General features: G+C 40.9%; 1 protein-coding gene across 1 annotated transcript in view; it reads left to right on the top strand.

Annotated features, from left to right (window-relative positions):
- TRPA1 (transient receptor potential cation channel subfamily A member 1) overlaps positions 1-22,530 on the top strand; it is a 46,034-nt gene extending 23,504 nt beyond the window's left edge. Inside the window, exons 13-27 of the mRNA XM_081116424.1 lie at positions 1,091-1,208; positions 2,132-2,298; positions 3,879-3,972; positions 7,323-7,382; positions 7,902-7,994; positions 10,455-10,525; positions 11,086-11,248; positions 12,062-12,151; positions 13,586-13,755; positions 15,248-15,377; positions 15,814-15,996; positions 19,045-19,113; positions 19,557-19,670; positions 21,237-21,334; positions 21,916-22,530. Of these exons, the coding sequence (XP_080972550.1) occupies positions 1,091-1,208; positions 2,132-2,298; positions 3,879-3,972; positions 7,323-7,382; positions 7,902-7,994; positions 10,455-10,525; positions 11,086-11,248; positions 12,062-12,151; positions 13,586-13,755; positions 15,248-15,377; positions 15,814-15,996; positions 19,045-19,113; positions 19,557-19,670; positions 21,237-21,334; positions 21,916-22,120 (1,825 nt within the window). The 3' untranslated portion in view covers positions 22,121-22,530. The remainder of the gene's footprint in view (positions 1-1,090; positions 1,209-2,131; positions 2,299-3,878; positions 3,973-7,322; positions 7,383-7,901; positions 7,995-10,454; positions 10,526-11,085; positions 11,249-12,061; positions 12,152-13,585; positions 13,756-15,247; positions 15,378-15,813; positions 15,997-19,044; positions 19,114-19,556; positions 19,671-21,236; positions 21,335-21,915) is intronic.
- Positions 22,531-24,108: the final 1,578 nt, after the last annotated feature.

Below are 24,108 nucleotides of genomic sequence, written 5' to 3'. Positions count from 1 at the left end.
ACTACAACATGAGATATAAAACATTCCTGAATTTCATTATACTTAACTTTATCATAAGGAGCAAAATCAAATTAAAATAATTATGCATAATAAAAAGGTAGCATAATTAAATGACATGTTTATAAAAGGAAAATAAAGCCCCAGAAAAGTTTTATAGACATATGATGAACTATCTTCTAATGCCACCCAGGTGAATGAGCAAAGAGCTCATTAGGCTCATGTTCAGAAGCACATTTCTTTATCAGACTGCCAATCCCAGCAACATCCTGAGGCAGCTGGGCACTGCTGCTCTGCTCATTTCCTTCCTGTTTCCATGGGGACACCAGGCAGCGACCTGCAGAGGGGACCCCAGTGGACCCAGGCCAGAGAGCTGTTACTTAATCACACCATAACTGAAATAGCGAGGTGGCTCTTGCACCCTAACACAGTTGCTCATCAGCATTGAAATTAAATTTAATTGAAATTAAATTTGGAAAAATGTCAAGCCTTCATCGTATTTAATACTAAATTTCTGTGAGAAAAGACAAACATTTTCCAAAGGGATTAAATAAGCATCTTTGTGACCACAGAGGAAGATCTCTTCAGACCTAAACTCACAGAAAACTATATGGCACTAAGTTAACTATCTTATAGTCATGTATTATAAGATGATGAAATTATCACAATTATTATTATTAGTAATAACTAGTGGCCATGAAGACTATTACCACCACCATGGAAATTTTTGATACAATGCTCAATGAAAGAACAAAACAAGATTTAAATTGTGTGTATACTATATTACAGCCTTGGGGAAAAATATGTATGACACAGACGTGCTAACTTTAGTTTCACCTGCCCCAAGTTTTTGATATATATACTTTTATACTTTAATCTGCTACATATTAAAAAATATGTGTGAGTCACATTATAGGTAGATCATTAGTTTTAAAATTAGCTCACTCACTGTAAGTATGTAATAAATATTTAGGACCTAGAACTTAGATTGCTTTTTTTTTGGTCATGAGACCTACCTTTCAGATGTGTGGCACGCCGTCCCACATTTCACCTGTAAGGGGAATGCACACATCTTTTCTTAACTCTTTAACAGTGACCACAATGGCTGGACTGCCTTGCATCATGCTTCCTTGGGCGGGTACACTCAGACCATGAAGGTCATTCTTGACACTAATTTGAGGTGCACAACTGATCAGCTTGATGAAGATGGGGTACGTACTCTGTTCTTCATACCGCCCCCAAATCTTAGCATATAAGAAACTTCAAAAATCACAAAAAAGCTTTCCTCTTAGCCACCCTCTTCCCTTCCTTGCCCTGTTCATGGCCTTTTATTGGGCCATTACTATGCAGACCCTTAGAGAGAGGAATGTGTGGAAGGGGAACAGACCCTGGAGAATGCTAAGGGGTGGGTGCCTGTTGAGGACACCTCTTCAGTCTCGCAGAGACTGGTTCACAGGCCTGTGGTGACCGATGATAGAATTTCCACCACTTTGGTGAGCTGAGGAAAATGAAGGAGGCAGGGGTAAGTCTTCATAAATCCAGTGTATTTTATTTGTAGAGCTTTATTTTGCTATGATGTTCTTCCTCCTTTTTAGGATGGCAAGTGTTGAAATGTAAATTCTTTCACTAAATGATGGAGATAGAAGATTGCCACTGCTTTTTAATAATGTCTTTATGTAGCAAAACAAAAGATTAGCAGTCTTATAGAAGCTCTGATTTAAAAAAAAATTTATAATCCTGTGAAAACCCCAAATCCGGGATCCACTGCTCTATGAAATGATAAAATGTTCCAGAAGTGTTTTCTTCTGTGCTCATTCCAGCATCCTTACCCTGACAGCTTGTCTTCTGTCCCCATGGAATTATCCCGCTGCAAAAACAAAGCAAAACAACCGCTTGGAATTCATGTACACACACACAGCCCCCCCCCAACACACATGCCATGCTTAAACTATGAACTTATTATTTTGAAGCTTGATTCTGAACACCAGTTTTAAATTGTATGTATTTTGGTATTAAATGGCTAGTTTTGTTAATAATTTCTTTTAAGCAGTTCAACAATGAAACATGACAATGAAATAGCCAAGGGAAGATTGGCCGTTGTCACTGCATTTCCGTGTTCTATTTTCTCTAAAAGAATACAGCACTTCACCTGGCTGCAAGGGAAGGCCACGCCAAAGCCGTCACCCTCCTTCTGAGCTACGACGCTGACATCATCCTGAACAAGCAACAGGCTTCCTTTCTTCACCTTGCCATTCACAACAAGAGGAAGGAGGTGGTTCTTATGACCATCAGGAACAAAAGGTATGCTGTCTTCCTGTCCCCTGTCCTTGAGTGTCTCCTGGCATGAGGGATGATTCACAACCTGAGTGTAAACAGAAAGAGAATAAGTTTCAGCTGTTAATCCACATTTTTAAAATGTCAGTTGCTTATAGAAGACTTAATGGACTCGTTGGATGACAGCAGACATTCTGTTTGACCTCTCAGATCTTCCGTTTCCATTTCTAAATCTTGGGAGCTTGGACCACCTTCGTGGCTGTCTTGGGAGACTCGGGGGTTCAGGTGTGTGTAGTGTCTAGCATCATGGTCACTGTCAAGCAGACTCTGCCCTGTCCTATCTGAACTTCCCTGACACTCTCTTGCCAACAGAAACCCCCAAATTGGATGTTGGTGAAAATATTCTCCAAGGTGGTTATTGTCACTAGTGTCACCTAATGGAATTTCCCATAACACCTGATCTTCTGTGGTGGTAGATTTTTTGAACAACTTCCAGGAGCTTTCATGATGAAGTTGGAGAGTAGTTTGTCTCACTTCTCGTGCATAAGTTTGTCTATATAAACACAGACAGATACGTGCAGTGGCCCAGTGTCACCCAGTAGTGGACACAGAGGGGAACCATCTCATGTTCAAGGCAGATAAGGCCTGTGTTTTTGAGCATTGGACAGTCTCAAGATCCCCTGCTGATCATTCTTTTGAAGCACCTGTCAATGCGTGCAACGGGAAGTTTTCTACTGATTATGCAGATATTCTACATGGATTTCACTGATAGTGTTAACAGAAAACTTGTCTGAGTAGTTTTTAGAACTAGTCTCCTATGACTTAGATAGGCTTTTGGGGGTAAAAGGGCTCTTCTTTACTTCCTGTTGTAGATCTGTTTCCTCCTTGGTATCATATCTTCTCATCCTGTCCTACTGAATGGAAATGAAGAAAGGGGCAGACTCTGCAGTGTTCTGGCAGAACCCATGCTTGTTAATATACTTGACACATGTTATTTTGTAGTTTAATTCAATACATGATGTAAAAATGGGTTAAATACTAAATATCCTGTGCCCAGTACTGTGTTGCTATCCTGTGTATGTGTATGTGAGTATCTCTACCCAACATGACCAGCTTATGATCTCAGGAGGAAAAGAAGGCAAAAGCCTACCTTCTTTAGAAGGCATTTAGAGAAAGAGAATAGCCATGGTAACAGCCATCCTGGAGTTGGCCCACATTTCTAATTCCCATTAATGGACAAGGACCCTATTAATGGATTCATCTTGGTTCAAATATTGGTTCCATTGGAACCAATTCAAGTTTCTCATAAAGATATAATTTTTTAAAAAATTGTTTTTATTTCAGAGAGAGGAAGGGAGAGGGAGAGAGAAACAGAAATATCACTGATGACAGAGAGTCATTGATCGGCAGTCTCCTGCACACCCCCCGCTGGGGATGGAGCCTGCAACTTGGACATGTGCCCTGACCAGGAATTGAACCGCGATCTGCTGGATCCTAGGTTGATGCTCAAACACTGAGGCACGCCTGGCTGGGCTCAACCGATAGCTTTGTTGTTGTGAGAATGGAAGAATTAAGACTTGTGTTTTTTTATTATATTTTTTTTACAGATGGGAAGAATGTCTTAAGGTTTTTAGTCATAATTCTCCAAGCAACAGATGTCCAGTCACGGAAATGGTAGAATACCTCCCTGAATGCATGAAAGTAAGCTCTCCAAACAAAACTCCTGGGTACATGCTTGGCATATAATATAATGTGAGGATTTGCTGTTGTACTCACAACATAAATAGTAGTAATTTCCATCTTTAAATAAAGTTTCTAATTTTCCATAGGCTATATGGGAAGTTAGCCAACAAATATATAAGAAGGACCTACTTGGATTAAAGGATTCCATTAGTTGTCATGTGAAAAATAGAAAATATGGGCAACAGATCTTTTATTCAAATAATCCAGGTCTAGAGCAGAGACTCATAATGGTGGTTGCTGACTGAACAAATCCTCTAGATGTTTTTAATGGAATGCATGTCATTGTTTCAAATTTGCATTAGTTGCTAACATTTAAAACTAGGAGGTTCCCCTTAAGGATCCAGATATCTGGCTTCCTGTAAACATCACATCTGGTGACTGGGCCTACCTGCGCACAAGGCAGGAATCACTGGGTGAGTGAGTAACAACTGCTTCCTTTGGATGAGCAAGCACCCTCCCTTCTCTCACACCAGCCTCCTCCTTTTGTATATTTAGTTCTAATGCCCAGTGTTAGCTGCCTTGTATTGTCATTCTGTGCAACTACTTCCCCTGTACTAGAGTGATGTTTCTCTACATGTGCCTCTATCCAGACTGTGAAGAGTGAAAAAGAAGGAAATCTTACCTTCTGCGACAGCATGGATGGACCTGGAGGGTATATCCCAAGTAATATAAGCCAGTGAGAGAGACAAGTACCATATGGTTTCACTTATATGTGGAATCTAGTGAACAAAATAAACAAAATAGGAACAGACTCATGGATAACAGAGAACAGACTGACAGCTGTCAGAGGGGAGGGGGTGGAGGGCTGGGTGAAATAGGTGAAGGGATGAAGCAAAACCACAAAAACTATAGACACACAACAGTATGGTGATTACCAGAGGGAAAGGGGCGTGGGGGAGGCAGAAGAGGGTATGGGGGGAATAAATGGTGATGGAAAGAGACTTGACTTTGGGTGGTGAACACACAAGACAATATCCAGATGATGTATTATATAGTTATACACTTGGAAGCTATATAATTTTATAACCAATGTAATCCCAATAAATTCAATTAAAAATTAATACAAAAAGTAAAATAAATGTAAAAAAACCACCCCAAATGTGAATATAAAAGCCAGCCCAAGGAGAGCCAACATGTCAAGAACAATGGGGAAGAGCCCTGAAGGCTGGCGTAGCTCGTTCCTTTACACTCCTTGCCTGGCCTCGGCGGGCCTTGGAAGGTGTGACTGCCTGTGCGAGATTAAACTCAGCACGTGGCTGGACCCCCGCTACAAGACAAACACCTACAGACCTTGAGCATGCGAGTATTAAAGGATGCAGGTATAAGACTTCCTGGCAAAGCTGAGATTTGAGGACTGGGAGAGAGAGAATAATTAAGAAAAGAGGAATGACTTTGAATGTCATTAATAGGGGAAAATGTATTCAAATACTGGAGGAGGCAGTGAGACAGATTTGGAGCCTAGTGGCCCTGGGATTTAGTCCTGGCTCTGCATCTTGCTGTGCTGCTTTTGGCCAATCATTTCACCTCTCTGAGCTTCATTTTCTATTTTTGTTGTCTCTAACGAAATGATGCTGATACTGATCTTGCAAAGTGATTACAAAAGTTAGAGGAAAAATATATAATGTATTTGGGATAGTGATTAACCCATATTGCACATCCTACTGTTCTTATACTGCATATGTGGGTTTTAGCACTATCACTATAACACTGTTTTTACTTATTCAGTAAGCACTTAGTATGTGCTAAGTACTTCATGTGCATTTTTTTCTTCACAATATCTGATGGATACTGGAGCAGGTCCAGTTCATAGACTAGCATTTTAGGTACATAAATTTCATCAAAGTGCATATAAATATTCAAGACTGAAAATGACCTCAGACTTCCTTACTCAGTAATTCCAGTTGTTAGAATCTGCCCTAATGAATAATCAGAGGAACAGACAGATTTCTATACATTGATGTTTCCTGCAGCATTATTAATCATAGTAAAAAAGTGTTAGAAATATTCACATATAGAAAACAGAAAAGAATTGAAAAAACATACCAAAATATTAATAAGAATTATCATAGGTGTGCGATTGCAACTGGTTTTTCTTCTCTTCTTTACACTACTATCTATTTTCTAGTTAGTTTTCCAAAATGACTTTGTATTATTTTAGTATTGTGAAACTGTTTTTAAATAGGGGAGCTTAAAAATGTTTTAGCATGGCCTCACACCACACAGCTGAGGAACTTACACAGCCCCTCCCCCAGGGCCCTTCCCGTCCCCAGGCAGCCTGTCCTGTCCTGTGCCTGTGCTGATTATTTGGAGCTCTCAAACTGTGACGACCAGACCCACCTCCCTGGTTCTGGCTTGCACACCACTACTGACTAGTTGTGTCTTTATTTTTCGTGATGTCTCTTATGACACTTAGTGCCTCTACCTCATCACCAACAGGGACTTCCTTGCAATTTCTTAGGGCCCTCTGGTGTTGAGACCAGCCAGTGAGGCCTGGCTCCCCGATTCTCCCCTTCAGGGTGCTGTCCACCCCTCCACCCTTGTGTCCTTCAGGTAGGGTTGACCAGATGCCCCAGGAGCTCTGGGGGACACACTGATGGGGTCATCTGGGGCCTTGTGTCCAAATCTGGGTTCAGGAGGGCAACGTGACTGGGCAGTATTCTTTCTTGGGATATGAATTTGGGTACTGATACACAGAGTTGGGGTGTCTCAAATTGTTTATGTAGATAGGGACCCCACAAACATATTTGTTCCCACACCCTACAGGAGGCTCTATTGACCCGTCACTGCCCCGGCCATGCTGTTCTAGACAAAGACTTTGTCAGTTCTGCTCAGCAAGCAGGGTACAGAAGCAAACACAGCTCTTGAGGCTCTGGCAATGCAGATAGGACCTTGGCCAAAGAAAGATCCTAGAACTCAGCTGAAAGCTGATTAGGGACAATAAATTGTCACTACAAGACGCTGAGCAAAGGAGTCCTTAAAAATCCATGTGTTCTCTAGAAGCCCAGAAAGACATCAAATCTTAGGCAAAACTAATAGAATATTTCTTACTCAAGTTTTAGTAAATGTAATTTGTTTCTCAAGTGGATGGTATTTCTCTGAGTCATTGGTATTTCTGAGGTGTGCAGTGGTAAATGTAACATTTTATTTTTTAAACTTTGTTCCTGAATGACATGGATTAGAGTTTATCTTAGAGGTACAAGAAGCAAAGGACGGGAGGGGAATGTCTTGGGTGTTCTTTTAGAAATAGGATCACATCCTATCTTCTATCTACTCTCCTGCCCAATATTTTGGCGTTTTTCCTCTCAAAGGTACTTTTAGATTGCTGCATGACGCCCTCCACGGAAGACAAGTCCTGCCGAGACTACCACGTAAGCTCAGTTTATCATAACAATTTGAAGTTTATTTCATTATAATTCTTTAAAAAGTATTAAAAATGTTAGTAGAGATCCACAATCTCAAAAGATGGTAATTATTGTCTTCATTTGTCATATTACTGTATTACTTATAAGACAATTTCCTCCTTAGATCCTCAGTTTCCCCTCTAATATTTTAACTGTTTCTAATAGCATTATTTAGGGTTGCTTGTAGTCTTACATTTTCTTGTGTAGTATTGCCTAAAGAATAAAGTTCTAAAAGGTCTAAGTGATCTTTTGAGAATTCATCTTTTTCCATGACTATGAGTTAAAAATCAATTGAATAACAGCTTCCTAGTATATTAATTTTTGAAAGTAATATGAAATAACTTAATTTACTTTTGTTCAGATGAAATTACTCTACTTTTATTTGGATCACTTAATTTCCAGCGGAATTGTAGGCTTGTGTATTTGTGAAGAACAGTTTTAGGGTCTATACTAGACTGTAATTTTTAAAAATTCTGTCTTCTACAGATCGAGTATAATTTCAGATATCTTCAATGTCCATTAGAATTCACGAAAAAAAATGCACAGGATGTTACATATGAGCCTCTCACAACCATCAATGTAAGTCGTGTTTTCATTATGCAGGTAGTTTCTACACAGGCTCTGTAATGTTTGGTACAATAGTTCAGGAAGGGTCCTAGAGACACTCCCAGATTTATACTTTTATGTCTGTCTGCCATGTGGCCCAACCCTTGATTCTTTAGTAAAAAAAGCAATCATTTTCCCCCACAATTGCTATAATTTGGTCTCCTTAAAGTTCCCCACTCTTGATCACTTTAGTCCTCATGGTCATGCTAAACCTGTCCCAATCAGAATCCAATAAACCATGGACAACACAGGCTGTCCACCTAAATACAGACACATATTTATGAGTTTGCTCCAATGAAAACTAGAGGAAAATGCAGGGCTTGACATTTTGCAGTCATAGCTTCCAAGCTCAGCTGATCACTGGGCTCCACGGTAAACTCCGAACTTTCAGAAGCTCTTAGATCCTTCTGGAAGCGTAAATGCACTCTGAGAGCAGATCCTAAATGCTCACCGTGGACCCCAAATTCCCAAGAGACTTGCTCCATACTAGTTCTTATTCTAAAGAGTGCTTCTGCATTTCTAGCAGATGAGGCAATAAAAGCTGTGCAGCTAATCGACTTCAGCCTAAACCAGGGTCTTAGACTCAAATAACTGCACAGGAAACAGGTAACAGACATGCGACGAGCTCCTGGTGTGAAAAGATGATGGCTGATCGCTGTTGCCATGTGGGAATGGCAGCCCAGACTCTGTAAATATTGGCAACAAAGAAAAGTGTGTGCATAAGAAAGAAAACATTTGAGGGTTGGCTTTGTAGATTGTGGTCTAGGGCCTAGATCTGTGATTTCTAATATGGTAACCATGAGCCACATGTGACTACTTAAATTGAAATGAAATAAAGTTAAAAATTTATTTCTTCATTTGCAGTAGCCATAGTTCTAGCACTCAGGAGCCTATGTAGTCTGTGGCTCTCATACTCAACCGCAGAGATACTGGACATTTCCATTGTTGCAGGAAGTTCCATTGGGCAGCACTGGTCTAGACCAGTTCGGAACTTTCATTCACCTTAAATGAATTCACTTCCCTACATGAAGGCCTTTGGTACAGACCGTGGTACCGACCGTCACCTAAAGTGAAATTCTCGAAGGCTTACTGGGTACTTGGAACGTGAAGGAAGCCGTCGTGTGGATTTCATGCCCACAGGGCTGGTGATGGCAACGGGCTCTCACATTTGCTCCATGTAAATAAAGCATTTTAGTTCTGCTGGAGTCTATTATGTTTTGCAGTTGTTATAGTTCATACTCAATAGCCAAGTGACCTAAGAGTAACTCCACTACAGTTATACTTAGAGACTTTTTGCCTATGTGTGGGTTTATTTTTTCATTGTAATTGAGTGAATAGGCAATTACTTTATCAGAAAGAGTTTCTTCTCTCCACCACTAGAATAGGAGGAAATAAAATACTTGCAGCTTTTAGAAAGAAACAGACTCTGAATAATATAAACTCAGTATAATTTATATGAAACAGGCTCACTTGAACAGCTACACCACACTCAGGGGTGACACGTAAGCACTTGATTGACTAACGCCTCATAACATAGCAAACCTTGCTTCAGTTGTAGGAGAGCTGAGTGGGCGTCTTCTGGAGAGATAGCTGGTCTGGTGCAGGAAATTATTGTGCACAGAAGTCTGAAAGTCTAGATGGACCTGTCAGCGCTCAGATTCAGGCAAGACAGAAACCAGACCATCAGCAGTCCCCCGAAAAGAGAAGCCAGATATCTCTTGATCTCACTGTTCTGTGCTGGGGGAGGGGCTAATAGCGAGTAAATGCCTTGAATTTTCCTGCTGCCTTGGACTACAGGCTCACCTGGGGTGCAGGAACCTCTTACCTAGTTTCCTGGATTTCTCACAAAGGCAGTGAGCCTGGGTATTGTTGTTAAGTTGCTGTCTCCTGTGTCAGTGGGTCTGGGGCTTCCTATTCCACTGTCTTGCTGATACCACGTTCTCTATATATTTATTGAAAATTAATTTTGAGATAGGTACTAGTAGTTTCCAATAACTCATGAAAAATTATAAAATACAGGCTAACTGAACTACTATTATGTGTTCTTTACTGTTTAAAATCCTTCTAGAAAGATGAGCCTGGGTTTCTTCAAGGAAAGACCAAGGGTGTAGCTCTTGCTTATTTACCTTTAACGTCCTTTCCAGTTGTAACTTGTATAAGACTGAAAAGCTGATGCTACCTCAACTAGTGAGAAATTGAAAGAGACAAATCCAATCAAATACTTGCATCTGTGTAAAAGAGTTCTCTCTAGCTTGTGGTTTAAAAAAAAAAAGACATTCTTGAAATAATTTTTGGTTTTTCAAATTTTCTAAAATAAACAGTTGTTACTTTTATAATATCAGATGAAGTTATAAAACCAGCAAACAAGTAGCTTAGTTTATACTTGATAGCTTAATATGATTGTAGTTTTATTAATCTTTTCTTATTTCTCAGACAATGGTACAACATAACCGCATAGAGCTTCTCAACCATCCTGTGTGTAAAGAATATTTACTTATGAAATGGTGGGTATTAGGTAGTATTTCTTTTTAATGATATCTTCATTAAATTAATTAAGTCTTCTAAATAATTATGTTTTAATGGGATTTTAATGTTTTAGGCTTTATTATTTTAATGTTTTACACTTTGAAAAAGAAATGTGTTGAAGGCATATTTTGGTTTAAAATGATGATATCATTTATTTTTAACATTAAATGATATATTTGGGGGTGGGGAAATCACTATATAAGACAATGAGAGGCATTCCTCGGCCCTGCAGTTAAGGGGCCATGAATGAAGTGAGAGGTGTGTTCCTGGGAAGAGCAATCAATTTGGAATCAGAAGACATGAGCTAACATCTCTTCCATTAATTGGTGAGAGATTTTTAAGTAACTTATGGTTTACTGGGAAGTTGAAATTCCTGTTTTGAAAATGGAAAAGATGAATTAAAAAATCTTGGTTCTAAAGTTCAGTGGATTTACCAAGTAGGTTTCTGAGAGAAGTCATAACTATTTTTGCACAGGTATCTTAAGGAAATATATCCTGTTGAAACTCCTCAATTATGGTTTACTTATTTTTTTTGTAGGCTGGCTTATGGGTTTAGAGCCCATATTATGAACCTAGGATCTTACTGCCTTGGTCTGCTGCCTATGACCTTTCTTGTTGTCAGTATTCAGCCAGGTATGGCTTTCAACTCAACTGGAATCATCAATGAAACAAGTGATCATTCAGAAATACTAGACAACAAGGTATTTTTCCATTTATTTTCATATTTCAACTTTTAAAATAAAGGATTATTAAAAGTGTGATTTTTTCCTTAGGAATGATAGCCCCATAATCAATCTGAAATACCAGGACTTTGACTATTATAAGTAGCCTATACAATTCATATATGGTAACAATTTCTCCTAAAATCCTTTGTGAAATGAGAGGGAATATAAATAAATAGGTCACTAAATGAGTTTGTAAATTAAATGAAAGGAATTGACATGTATGAGATGCTAGCTTGAATGCTGAAGTATAAAACTTCAAAAGTGGTGTATAAGAAAGCAGATTTGTGGCTGCCAGCGATTGTGGGGAGAGGGGAATGATGCTTAGTGGGTACAGGGTTTCCATTTGGGGTGATGAAAAAGTTATGGAACTAGATGGTGATGATGGTGTATAACACTGTGAATGTACTTCATGCCACAGAAGTGTACATTTTAAAATGTAAATGTACATATAAAATGTAAAACTCTTGAAATGACGCATTTTATATAATGTGTATTTTACCAGAGTAAAATGATTTTTTACATAAGTCTTCAGATTCATACTCCTTTAGAATTCAATTGGCAACTTTTGAACCTGTCTTACTTGGGACATTATGAAATGAGTATGTGTCATCTTTACGTTGGCATCATAGTAATTTTCTGTTTAAAGCAAATATGGACAGTACATAAAATGAAGCAAATGGAAAACAAAAAAATTGTAGCTGGAAATTATTAAGAAATTATTGTTGTTTTCATGTGTTGTTTTCATGTGTATCCTTATAAGTGCTTGTCTTACATTATTTTGTGTTTCAGAATTCATATCCTATAAAAGTTTGTATGATTTTAGTTTTTTTATCAAGTATATTTGGATATTGCAAAGAAGTGGTCCAAATTCTCCAACAGGTAAACAATACATTTTATGTCTCTGAAGCTGTAAATATTTTAATATGCAGAACACAAATTAATTGCTAAACTGCTATTGAAACAATTATGTTGGAATAAAATCACATACCTGGACAAAAGTATAGATTGGAAATACCAAGCATAAACTTCTCCAAATGTAGAAACCACGTGGTTTTAGATTCGCTTCCTGCACTGGATGGTGCCTGTTAGAGACACCTGAAGCAGAGCCAGTCCAGACTGACAAGTCCATGTGGGTCTGTCTGGCTGCAGATGAACTTGTGAATGACTCTTCTGTGCTTTCTCTGATTATTGGTTTAATATTTTGCTAACATAAAAACTAGGTTTTGAATTTGATAATTTTGAATGTAACTGTTTACAAAGAACTTACTTGGGCCAAGACTCCATTTCAAGTGTGTTTTTCTTTGAATTCCTTTCCTAAAAGGAATACTTCTATTTATTGCCTAAAATTTCAAGTTATAATAAAATTTGGGAACTTTTTTTTAAGCATAATTTTTACTTTCTACTCTACTTTTTTAAATGGATGGACCAAGTTCAGATCAGATTCAAGGACCTTGCTCTGGTTGATAAATGGCATCAGTCTTTTATTTCTAAGTCTTTCATTATTCATTTTTGGGGTATACTTTTAGCAAATGATATTTTTTATGTTATATACCTTTTACATAATATCTCATTTTCTATGGAAATTTACCTCATTACATAATATAAGCACATGGGTATCTGCATGATGATAACAGTGCTTTACATTTGTTTTATAATATACATTGCATATTTTATATGTATATAGTTTCAGTAACTTGTCACAGTTCTGAGAGTTAGGACCATATTGTTCCATTGAACGTTAAGTGATGTAGGGCGAATTATTTAATGTCTCTTGTCATTTTCATATTTTAAACATGAGAATTACAGATTTGTTCTCCACATTTTCTTATTGTTAATGGTCTACTCTACATGACATCTTTAAGAACAGAAAATACACCAAATCAGTATGGTAACTGAGTCTTAGCACAGGTCTCAAACCTCCTTAGAAGCAGTATCAGTTGCTTTATATCCTGAGAAATCCACACGTGTGTCCATATAGAGGCAGAAAGGAATTACTAAACCAGCCTGCAGTCCCCCTGGAGCTTTCCTTGAGATGGAGTGGGCTCTGTGGGGAAAGCCTAGAAACGTGAAGAATTTCCTTACGCATCACACTCCCCAAGTGTCAGGTCAACAGAGGAGGCTGGGCCACCTCCCACGGTGATACGTGCCCAGGGCCCGGGTTGGGTCCGGGGTGGCAGGGGTGGGCTCCTTGGTCCCACACTCCCCAGCTGCAGCAACAGAGAACGCTTGGGACTGGTCACAGGCATGTAACCATCCTAAGATGCCAGGTCCTGCTCTCTGCCTGCGGTAATTCTCCGTTCTTTCCAACCCCAGAAAAGGAATTACTTTCTAGATCACAGCAACGGCGCTGAGTGGGTCATCTACACGACGAGCATCGTTTTCGTGCTGCCCCTGTTCGTGGCAATACCGGCCCACGTGCAGTGGCAGTGTGGCGCCATCGCCATTTACTTCTACTGGATGAACTTCTTACTGTATCTTCAGAGGTAAAACCCGCTTCAGTGACTTCCACGTCCTTTAGGCAGGTTTCATATGAGAGAAGAACTATTATAAGTCCCATAAGTTTGTCACTGGCTCGTTCCTTTTCTGCTTGTAGGCTGTGAAGAGATCTTTTATATGCTGTTGAGGGGAAGGGGAGGGAGGTTGGCAGTTCAGAGTGTGGACCAGGTTTCTCTCAACCTCGGCACTATTGGAATTTGGGGCCAGATAATTCTTTGTCAGGGAGTAACAGTGATAGGAGGAAAAAGTAAGCCCCAAAAATCTAATTCTAGAGAGAAAGAAGGGCTAAGTGCTCTTGCCTCCCACAATTGCTAATGTCAAGTTCAATATGTTATTTAAGCCTTGGCTGGTTGGAGCCTCAGCCTTTATGCCAGAAGGTTGTGAGTTCGATTTCCTGTGAGGGCACATTCGTAGGTTTTGGGTTCTGTCCCCGGTTGGGGCGTGTATGGGAGGCAACTGATCGATGTTTCTCTCTCCCATCGATTTCTGTCTCTTTCTCCCTTCTTCTCTCTAAACATATCTTCAGGTGAGGATTAAAAAAAAAATAACTCTTATGTCACATGATCTCTGCAATAACAAGAGATAAATGTTATTACTAATAGTCTGTAAAAGAAGCTGGGGCACTGAGTTAGTAAGTTGCCCAAGATGTCAGCTAGTCAGTCCGATGTCGGCATTTTACCAAAGTCTCTCCAACCCCAGGGGCCACGCTTTCCCCACCTTCAGATCTGCATTGCTGTCATGAGCACAGTGCTGCGGGGCTGAGCCCTGCCCCCTGGAAAGGACAGTGGTGACCTGGACAGTGGGAACAGTGGTGACCTGGAAGGAAAGAGGCTTCAAGACAGGCCCGGGCAGTGCCACTCTCTTGGCTTTGTCATGATCAGTGACAGTTTCTAAGACCTCCAAAGTCCCTTTCAACTTTAAAACCTGTGACTCCTCTCTTAACAGGTGTTTTTGCCAAAGGGAAAGTACAAGTTAGTGACCAGATGATACCCGTTATCTACCCCAACATTTCACAGTGTAGGTTGCTGGGGGAGACACAGGAAAGCTTGGGGAGCTGTAAGGATGGCGAATGTGAAGTGTGCGTATGTGCCCTGTGAGAGGTGCCTTCAGTGAGGAGCTCATTTCATTGCTCCCCACCGAGGCCCCACACAACTCATCTCTCATCCCCTCGTTGTCAGGTAGCACTATCCTGGATACTGGAAAGCTATGATTTCTCTCTCCAACTTTAGCCAAGTGGTAAAACAATTAAAGGTAAACATTAACAAGGAGGAAAAAAAGAAGAAAAAAGCAGGTTGAATGACTAGATTGAAAATAAGACTTGACTAGTCATGAATTCTCATATCTCCTTTTTGGAAGCAGCTGGCCTCAGTGATATCACTTGTGAAAACTAGTGTCTAGTGCGAGATAAATACTGACACTGTGCGAAGTATAGTGGGCCAGAAAAGTGAGTAAATATTCTCATTTTTCACATTCTACGAGGTTTGAAAATTGTGGGATCTTCATTGTTATGCTGGAGGTCATCATGAAGACCTTGCTGAGGTCCACGGTCGTGTTCATCTTCCTCCTTCTGGCCTTTGGGCTCAGCTTCTATGTCCTCCTGAGCATACAGGTGAGGAGCCCCACCTGTGGTTCATTTTGCTGCTGTAGACACTGGGAATATATATTTAAATATTGGGAATATATATTTATACTGATATCTTCATGGTGTATAAAATTGATAATAACACAGCAATATTTGGACACTTTCGTCTTATCCAATATATTGGCATTCAAATGATTTTCATTGCAGGAAAACATAGAGCCTTGTTAAATGACTTTTTCCATTGTCAAAAAGCTTATGTGTCATGCATGATGATTTGTTACATGCGCAGAAAAGACCATTTTGATGACTTTACCACCAGTTTATTAGTAGTTTTTGTCACTGTATTGGAGTAGCCGTATCCTATAACCTTAAAAATGTTTTAAATAGGATTTGTATCATTTTACCCTCCAGGAAGCATGTTTCATTATATGCACTTTGTTTTTCCCTTACCACCTTTCCTCAGGATGCTTTCAGCTCTCCACTGCTTTCTATAGTCCAGACCTTCAGCATGATGCTGGGAGACATTAATTACCGCGATGCCTTCCTGGAACCGTTTTTGAGAAATGAACTGGCATATCCATTTCTGTCCTTTGCACAACTAATTATCTTCACAATGTTTGTCCCAATCGTCCTCATGAATTTACTTGTAAGTAATTTATCCTTGTATTTCCTGTTTGTTGATTATTTGGGACATGTAATAATAATTATTCTTAGCCTCCTTAATCTCCCTCCATGAAGGGAAAAAAGGACAGCTATAGATTCGTTCTTTGATTTACTTCCTGGAGTGGGCCAGGCACGGCGTGGGGCCCAGGGGATGCAAAGATGTCTTCTTGGCAAGAACCTTCTAAATGCCAGACACTGATCCAGGGGGTGGGAAACAGTGGTGAACAAACCACATCAATTCCCAGTCCCTACATGATTATCAACGAGTTGAGAAGTGAGGCAGTGGACAAATAAACACGTAGCGTGAGGGCCCGGGAGTGAGCGACGCCAGGAGGAACTGAAGGCGGGAGGAGAAAAAGACGACGGGTGTGTGCGCCTTGGGGCTGCCGGTGGGGGAGGGCGAAGCCTAGGCTGCGGCCTTCGTGGGGTGGGGAGGAAGAACTCCTCTCTCGAATCTCACGGACCAGAGATTTAAGGGGGAGGGTGTTTGCGGCATTCAGTGCCCCTCTAACGAGTCAGAGGCTGGCCACCCCGCAGACACGGCCCTCCCTTCCACGGAGAACCTGCCCGGCCACGAGCCTCCTGGCAGTGCAGGCAGGAAGGTACCCCAGGTCCTTGGGGAGCCCGAGCCCACATCGCAGGGCATGATTTTCCTTACTCATTTACTCGAACATGCACATGTTCCACACACATTTTTGGAGTCTGACTATGCACCAGGGACTGTGCTAGGCAGTGTTTCCAGGAAGGAAAAAATAATACAGACCACTTAGCGTTTTGATTCACTTCATACAACTCCAGAGTTTTATTTTGGTGACCTAGAAAAATAAAGATGGCATGAAGAATGACAGAGAATGATGTGAAACCCACACCATCTCTTAGATTCACTTACCTTTTGGGAAATCATTATCTAGAAGAGAATTTGGCTTAGCAGTCGTTCTCTACCTGCACGTCCCAGAGCAAAATCAAACCCAGCAGGGCCGAGACTGCAATGTTCTCCTTCCTTCAGCCTGACTCAGGCCCCTGGGAGATACTCTCCATCCGCCCAGCCCCCTTTTCCTCAGTTCTTCCAGCAGATGGCTGCTTCCTCTTAGCTCGCACCCTCACGGTCCCTCGCCCTTACTGCTGCAGGAGACTGAAGAGTTTCTCCATCCCGTCCCATTTCTCTGTCTAATCCTCCCTGCAAATTATCACCACAGTGATGTTCTGATAATGAAAAGCTGGGCTCATCAGAGGCTCTTTCAGATTTTTTTCTATGACTCTAAAGCTTTAACCCAGTCTAAACCCATGAGTGCAGCACGCAAGGATCCTGGTGATCTGGATCCTGCACACATCTCACCCAGCTCCTCACTGCTGGCGGGTTTCACCTGGACGAGCACCACGCATGCATGTTCACGGGGCGGTATTCCAGGCTTTCCTTCCTGCCTCCTGGCCTCCGCTCTTCCTTTCCTAGAAGCCCTCCCACCTTGGGTTAACCCTTTCTAAGCTTTCAACATTCAGCTCATGCATCATCTCTCGTGGGCAGACTTATTCTCAACCAACTCCCCCTCCCCAGTCACCTGCGTCTGAATCGGGTGCCCCTTTCTTGTGTTATCGTAGTTTTGAGGATACAAATCGGAGAAAGAAAATAATAAAAACCGACTTCCTAGGTTATTGTGAGGATGAAATGAGCTAATACAAAGCACTTAGGACACAATGTGCATTCCACATCAAAATGTTAGCTACTATTAAACAGTAAAGGTATTTGATTAATATTTAATTGGTAATTTTCACTTACTTTAATTAGTAAATTACCATGAGACTCAGAAGCTTATAACTTATATTAATAAACTATAATGGGACTCGCAGCTCAGATGACTCACAAGCTGTAAGTCTGACTCACAGGCTCAGTGTCTTCAGGGCCCAGGCAAGCACCTTGGACGTACGAAGCAGCAGTTACGAGACAGTTGGTTTTGATGGAGACTGATCTAAACCCGAGAGGATGCCCAGCTCCAAACTTGCAAATTGAAAAACAGAAAACATTATCCTGCCAACCAGAACCTACTTGCTGACTATACAGGGTTTCCCAAAAAAATGTATACACACTTTAATGGCTGATAGCTCAATTTTGAAAGTGAAATGTATTTTAATAAACACCGCCATTATAATTCAAAGTGTATGTATACATTTTTTGGACACCCTGTACTTGGTTCTCAATACTAGTTTGTATACCCTAGAATATACTTTCACTGCTCATTCAGCCACTATTTTGTGTGCCTACTATGTGCCTTGTACTATTCTAAGCACTGGGCATATGGTGGTGACCTGGCCAGACAGAGCCCTTCTCTCCTGGAGTTTAATTGACTTTGAGCCCCTGAGAGTAGGGACTGGCTTTTCCTCTCCGGCCACAGCAAGCAGGCTGGTTCCGCATAAACAGAAACTGAGTGTCTAATGGTGAGACACTCAGCGAATGTAAGCAATTTAATTTGGACTGAGTAGAACTGAGCTGACACCTTCCCCTCACCTGATTCTACCTAGCCATGGGTTTCTAGGTGGATTTTTTTCTTACCAGAGCCTCGCTCACCCCTAAAGTACACTTTTTCCTGCAAAACATAGGTAAGATATAAATTCCTTCATTACCTCAACTTAATGTTTTAACTCTTCCATGTTGTCCAGTCACTCTTGGTCACCTTAGATGCTAAACTCCTGCAATTTCTAACTATGTTGCATGGCTGTTCCCAACTGCATTTGATATCGCATCACCCTCTTCATCCCCCAAAAGAACATATTTTTACTTTAAATTAAAATGAATTTCAGATGAACTTGTATGTCTTAACTTTTCATGATAACATTTGCATTACTACGCCCACCACCATGACCATCACTGTTAGAATTATACAGGCTTTGCAGCTTCTGTGAGGTGTGGAAGCCAAGTGTGTCAAGGACACTACTGGTAAATTTCATGCCACTCTCACAGTATCCAGAGAGAGAAGGTAAGCGCATTTTGATGTGAGCCATTAAACTGGTCGTGATTCAATGCCGTGTTGTGCTTCAGATTGGTTTGGCCGTTGGGGACATTGCCGAGGTCCAGAAGCACGCACTGCTGAAGAGGATCGCTATGCAGGTGAGGCTCATGTTTGAAACCAGCACCATCCTAACTATTCACAGGTCAGCATGGCTGAGTTCTGAGAATGAGCCGTTGAACACGGGCATTTTCTCAGTGCCGTGCCTGCGGCGCATGTTCTCAGGTGCAACTGCGATAGAGAATCAAAAACAAAAAAATCTCTACAACAGCCTCAGCAGAGAAACTGAGAAATCGCTTGAGCCTCTTTTAGCTCAACTTGTGGCTAACCAGGTAGCTAGCCCGTCTTGTCAGTGGGTGAGATGAAAGCAGGGGAAGGTGACCGGCTATTAGGGGCCAAGGAAAACTGTGAGCAGCTGCCTGTGTGCAACTCAGGACACAGGAGCCAGTTTTCCGTTGGCTGTACTAACGCTTGCGTCTGTGCAGGGTGAGAATTCCAGATGCTAATTAATGATTCCTATCACTAATTCCGAAACTCACTTTAGGTGGAACTTCATACCAACTTGGAGAAGAAGCTGCCGCTCTGGTTCCTACGCAAAGTGGATCAGAAATCCATCACTGTGTATCCCAACAGACCCAGATACGGCCGAGGGTTATTAGTAAGTACATGTGACCAACATTGACATAAAGAGTGTCACCACTGGATGGTCATTCATCGTGTATCCCTCAGGGTGCCCTTTTATACACTTTGAGTCACTCTTCCTGTGGGAAACAAATAATTGTGCTCTAAAAAAAAAAAGTGCAGGATGAAGCCAGAATGAGAAAGTGATGGGCAGTGCAGAGGGGACATTGGTCCCTGTTCCCAGGTGGCTCAGCCACACTCGGTGTTAAACATGTGCCACGTCCTTGTGGACCAGCTATACCATTTAAGTGTCCTTTTCACAGTGCAAGTATGTTTTGTTTTTCCTAATCACATGTCACATATGTGCAGATGTATGTGCATATATACACATGTACATGTTCACAGATACACACACACGGAGTATACATATAGAAAATACACAAAGATTAAGCCAGGCCATTGCATTATAATGAAACAGGAACTATACTAAGAGCCAGAAGTACTGGATGCTAATCCTAACTATCCCTGGGCTCCCTCCTATTTCCAGGAATATCCTTTCTGAGTTCTCTGTAGGTTAGTTTTCCACTGTGTAGTAATAAAATGGTAAAGGCAACCTAAGTATCAGCCTAGGCTTTATTCTCATGCCATGCTACCTCCATATCTGATTTCACTCATGTCCATGGTTGCAGTTTCTCCCTAACACAGAAGCTCAGCAATGGATTTCTCGGGCCTAGAGCCCTCCTTTGCATTCCGGGCGCCAGTAGCCAACTATCGACTTGGCATCTTCCCTGGTGTGTCTCAAAGGTCCCTCAGATTCAGCATGTTCAAAACAAACTCATGCAAAACAAGCTCATGACTTTCACTCCTCCCTTGCATCACTCCCTCCCATGTGACATCTGCTACGGCAAAGGCTGAAAGAGCCTGCCCTTCTCCGAAGTTCCTTACGTCAGTTCATGTCCACGCCATTCATTTGCCTGGCCGGGATGCCAGCCTTGATACTGCCCCTCCCTTTTCCTGTCCCCTCCCATCCAGTCAGTCCCAGGCTTAGGCCATCCGGCTTCCTGAGTGGCCTCCTCTTGCCTGGACTCCTAGAATTACCTCACTCCTGGCCATTTCACATCTGCCCTTGATCCGCTCTAGTCCACTAAGGGTTTAAGGGTTCTAAATTTAAAAAATATATTCAAATAGCCTTTCAGGAATTTGCCCGTGTGGAATTCAGCTGTGTCACGTAATGGGGCAGAGCAGTTTGGGAGAAATAACTAATCCTGTAGGAAACACCACCACTTACGGACATTTTTCATGAGTACTTTCTTATGAAAATGATTCACTTAAACCTCTTTCTAAACAGCCCTCCACTCCAGCTTACCCCTCCTTCTGTATTATTTATAGAGCTTGCATTCTCCTTTGTTGTGTGCATGATTTCCTTATGGAGCTCTTGGCGTGTCTGTTTCTCTCAGCAGACTGTGAGCTCCTTGAGGGCATGGCTCTCATTAGATATTTGTGTTAGCGTGCCCTGGTTCAGGAGCTGAATTATGGCACATGTTCAAAGAGTAGATCCCAAATTGAGTTTAACTTGAGTAACTATTAATCTTTTATCCCACAGTGTATATTTCATAATATCTTTTGTACCCAAGAAGTAAGACAAGAAATACCAAATGTTGATACAGCTTTAGAAGTAGAAATATTGAAGCAGAAATACCGGTATGTATTTTTCCTTCTACCTGTATTTGAGAAACTTAAGAGTCTTAAATAATGATGCATAGTATAAGGTTATACTGAATATTTGTGTTTATCTCATGCATTAAGGCATGCTTTAACTCACTGATGTTGTTAGGAGATTAGGAATCATGAGTTTTTAGACCCAATGACTTATTTGCTGCCCTTCACCAATCAGTATCTTAAGCTACATCCCTCACGAGCCATCTGAATTCATACATCAAAGCTCTGCAAGGTTTTGAGGATCCTTAGAGCAGCTATATAGTGTACAGTGGTTGAGTGTGAGGGTTTTAGGGTTCATTTACCTGAGTTCAAGCCACGTAACCTTTCTGTGCAACAGTGTTTTAATCTCTAAAATGGGAACAGAAGTAAACCAGCCATGAGCCAACAGTGTAACAGTAGGAAAACCGCTTAAACTTTAAAAATATGTATTCGTTAGAAGGATGCTGACTGCCATGAGGCTGTAACCTGAGCACAGGTAATACAATACAGAACGCTTCTAGTACTGGGGCCTCTGTGCACTCAGAGGGCTAAAATAAATTCATGAAATGTGTACGTCCCTTTAGGCTGAAGGACGTGACTTCTCTTCTGGAAAAACAGCACGAGCTTATTAAACTCATCATTCAGAAGATGGAAATCATCTCGGAGACAGAGGATGAAGACAACCATAGTTCTTTTCAAGACAGGTATAAAAAAGAGCGGTTAGAACAAAGGAATAGCAAATGGAATTCCGTGCTGAAAGTAGTAAAGGCCAAAACACAGTACCTTTAGCAGTAGCTACCTAACCAGCAGGGCTTCCTGTGTGTGTATCTCTTGTATATTGAACACAAATATACAAATATACACACGGGGTCTGATTTCCAATTTGGAAAGAATATGGAAAGAGCAGAAAGCTGCTCTCTTTCCCTCCATGTGAAACCACATTTCCTGCATCCCGTGCAAAAGTGAACAATCTCTTTCTAGTCACATTTTCTGCCAGTCATTCTGTGTTAGAAATCTCCTTGGTGATATGTTCAAGTTGGACTTCATCTCTCACTATTGGAATGGGTAGAAAGTAATTTGCTAGAACACACATTTTGATGATAAGGAGTAATAAATGTGACTGTTGAGCTAGAATACAAATGTCTAGAATACTAGAGCCCCACTCGGTAATTATGTAATATGTAATGCATTAAACAGTGAAGAAATACATTGGCTTCTACCATTTGGCATGCTTCTTTGTGTTGGAAGATCCTGTGGGTGGAACACTGTGTGCCTTGTTCTGATCCTAATAAATGGCCCCACCCGTCTGCATCCAGCATGCCTGATGTCACTTTGAGTTGAGGTTCAAATTGATATGCATGAATTTTACTACAGATAGCACGTGTTATTTCTGTAGTTTTGTTTGCCAGTGATCGTAATAAATGTAAAACCTATGTAGTCACCCCGGTGATTATTGTGAGCTGTTCATTGTGTTTAGTTTTTTCAGATTTGCAAAAGGCCTCCATCACATTCGCCCTTTTGTCTTTTGATGCCCACTGTCAGTCACACGCTTTTCGTTCATCTTTTCAAGGTGCCTCTCTCTCTCAAAGTAAATAATAGAAACTTATTTTTCACAGTTCTGGAGGCTAGAAGTCCTAGATGAAGGTGTCAACATGGTTGGGTGAGGGCCCTCATCAGGGTCACAGACTTCTTGTTTTATTCTCAAATGGTGACAAGAACGAAGGATATCTCTGGAACCTCTTTTATAAGGGCATTAATCTCACTCATGAGGGCTCTGCCTTCGTGACCTAATTACCTCCCAAAGACCCCACCTCTTAATACAGTCATCATGGGGGATAGGATTTTAACATATGAATTTTGGGGGGACACAAACATTTAGGGTGTAGAAAATGACCAATAAGTTATAAATTATTTGAAAAAAGTATTTACCATTCTCTGTGACCACAACCCTTGTCTGCCATTTGTAAGCCATGTGTAAAAATGATAAAACTCAAACACTGCAACAGAAATAGAAGAAAATAAAAATTCAAACTTACTAAAATAATTTTAAAGAAATAAAAGGCATTTCTTTCTCTAGCTATCATAAATAATGGACTTGGGACTAACTTACCTCCCCATCATACAACTACTAGACAAAATGTATGAAACAACTGATTTTAGACAGAAAGCAGAACTGTGATCCATGAATAAGGGGGGCGTGTATCCTTCATTCATCCCACTCAGGGTGCTTCTCTTGATTTATTTTATTTTCCCCTTTGCCCTAATTCTTCTGTTTATTCCCTTATGACCCCCAAGAGACACCCACTCTCATGAGTCTCTTTGGCTATCCTTGTGTTACATTGAACAGTGTTGTTTTGGGCATGTTTTTATTTATATAGGTGCTGTCATGCTATGTTTCTTGTTCTCTTTCTTACCTTTTTACAGTGGACATTGTGTCTATGACATACGACTGTGGGACCATCTGTCCATCTAGTACAGGGCTTCTAACAACTGCTTGCTATCATTGTGTGTACCCCACACTGGGCTTATCTCTCCAGAGACAGACATTGTGTTGGCTTCCACCTCCCACTCTCACACACATTCTCAAACATACTCACACCAACAGGCAGAATGCTGAGTGACGATATGTAATATGAGAAAACCAGACATCTTTTCATTGGTGGTTCAACAGAGCATATGGCCTAGAAGCAATGTTGTGTGTGCCTTGATCTTGGATATGAGGAAGGTCTTTGTCCTTTGTTTTCCTTAAAACAGAAAGCTTGGAAATTTACAATACA

The sequence above is a fragment of the Miniopterus schreibersii genome, assembly GCF_964146895.1.
Source record: "Miniopterus schreibersii genome assembly, chromosome: 17".
In the NCBI taxonomy this organism is placed as follows: Eukaryota; Metazoa; Chordata; class Mammalia; order Chiroptera; family Miniopteridae; genus Miniopterus; species Miniopterus schreibersii.
The sequence above is the reverse complement of the archived record's forward strand: the minus strand, read 5'-3'. Positions and strand labels throughout refer to the sequence as shown.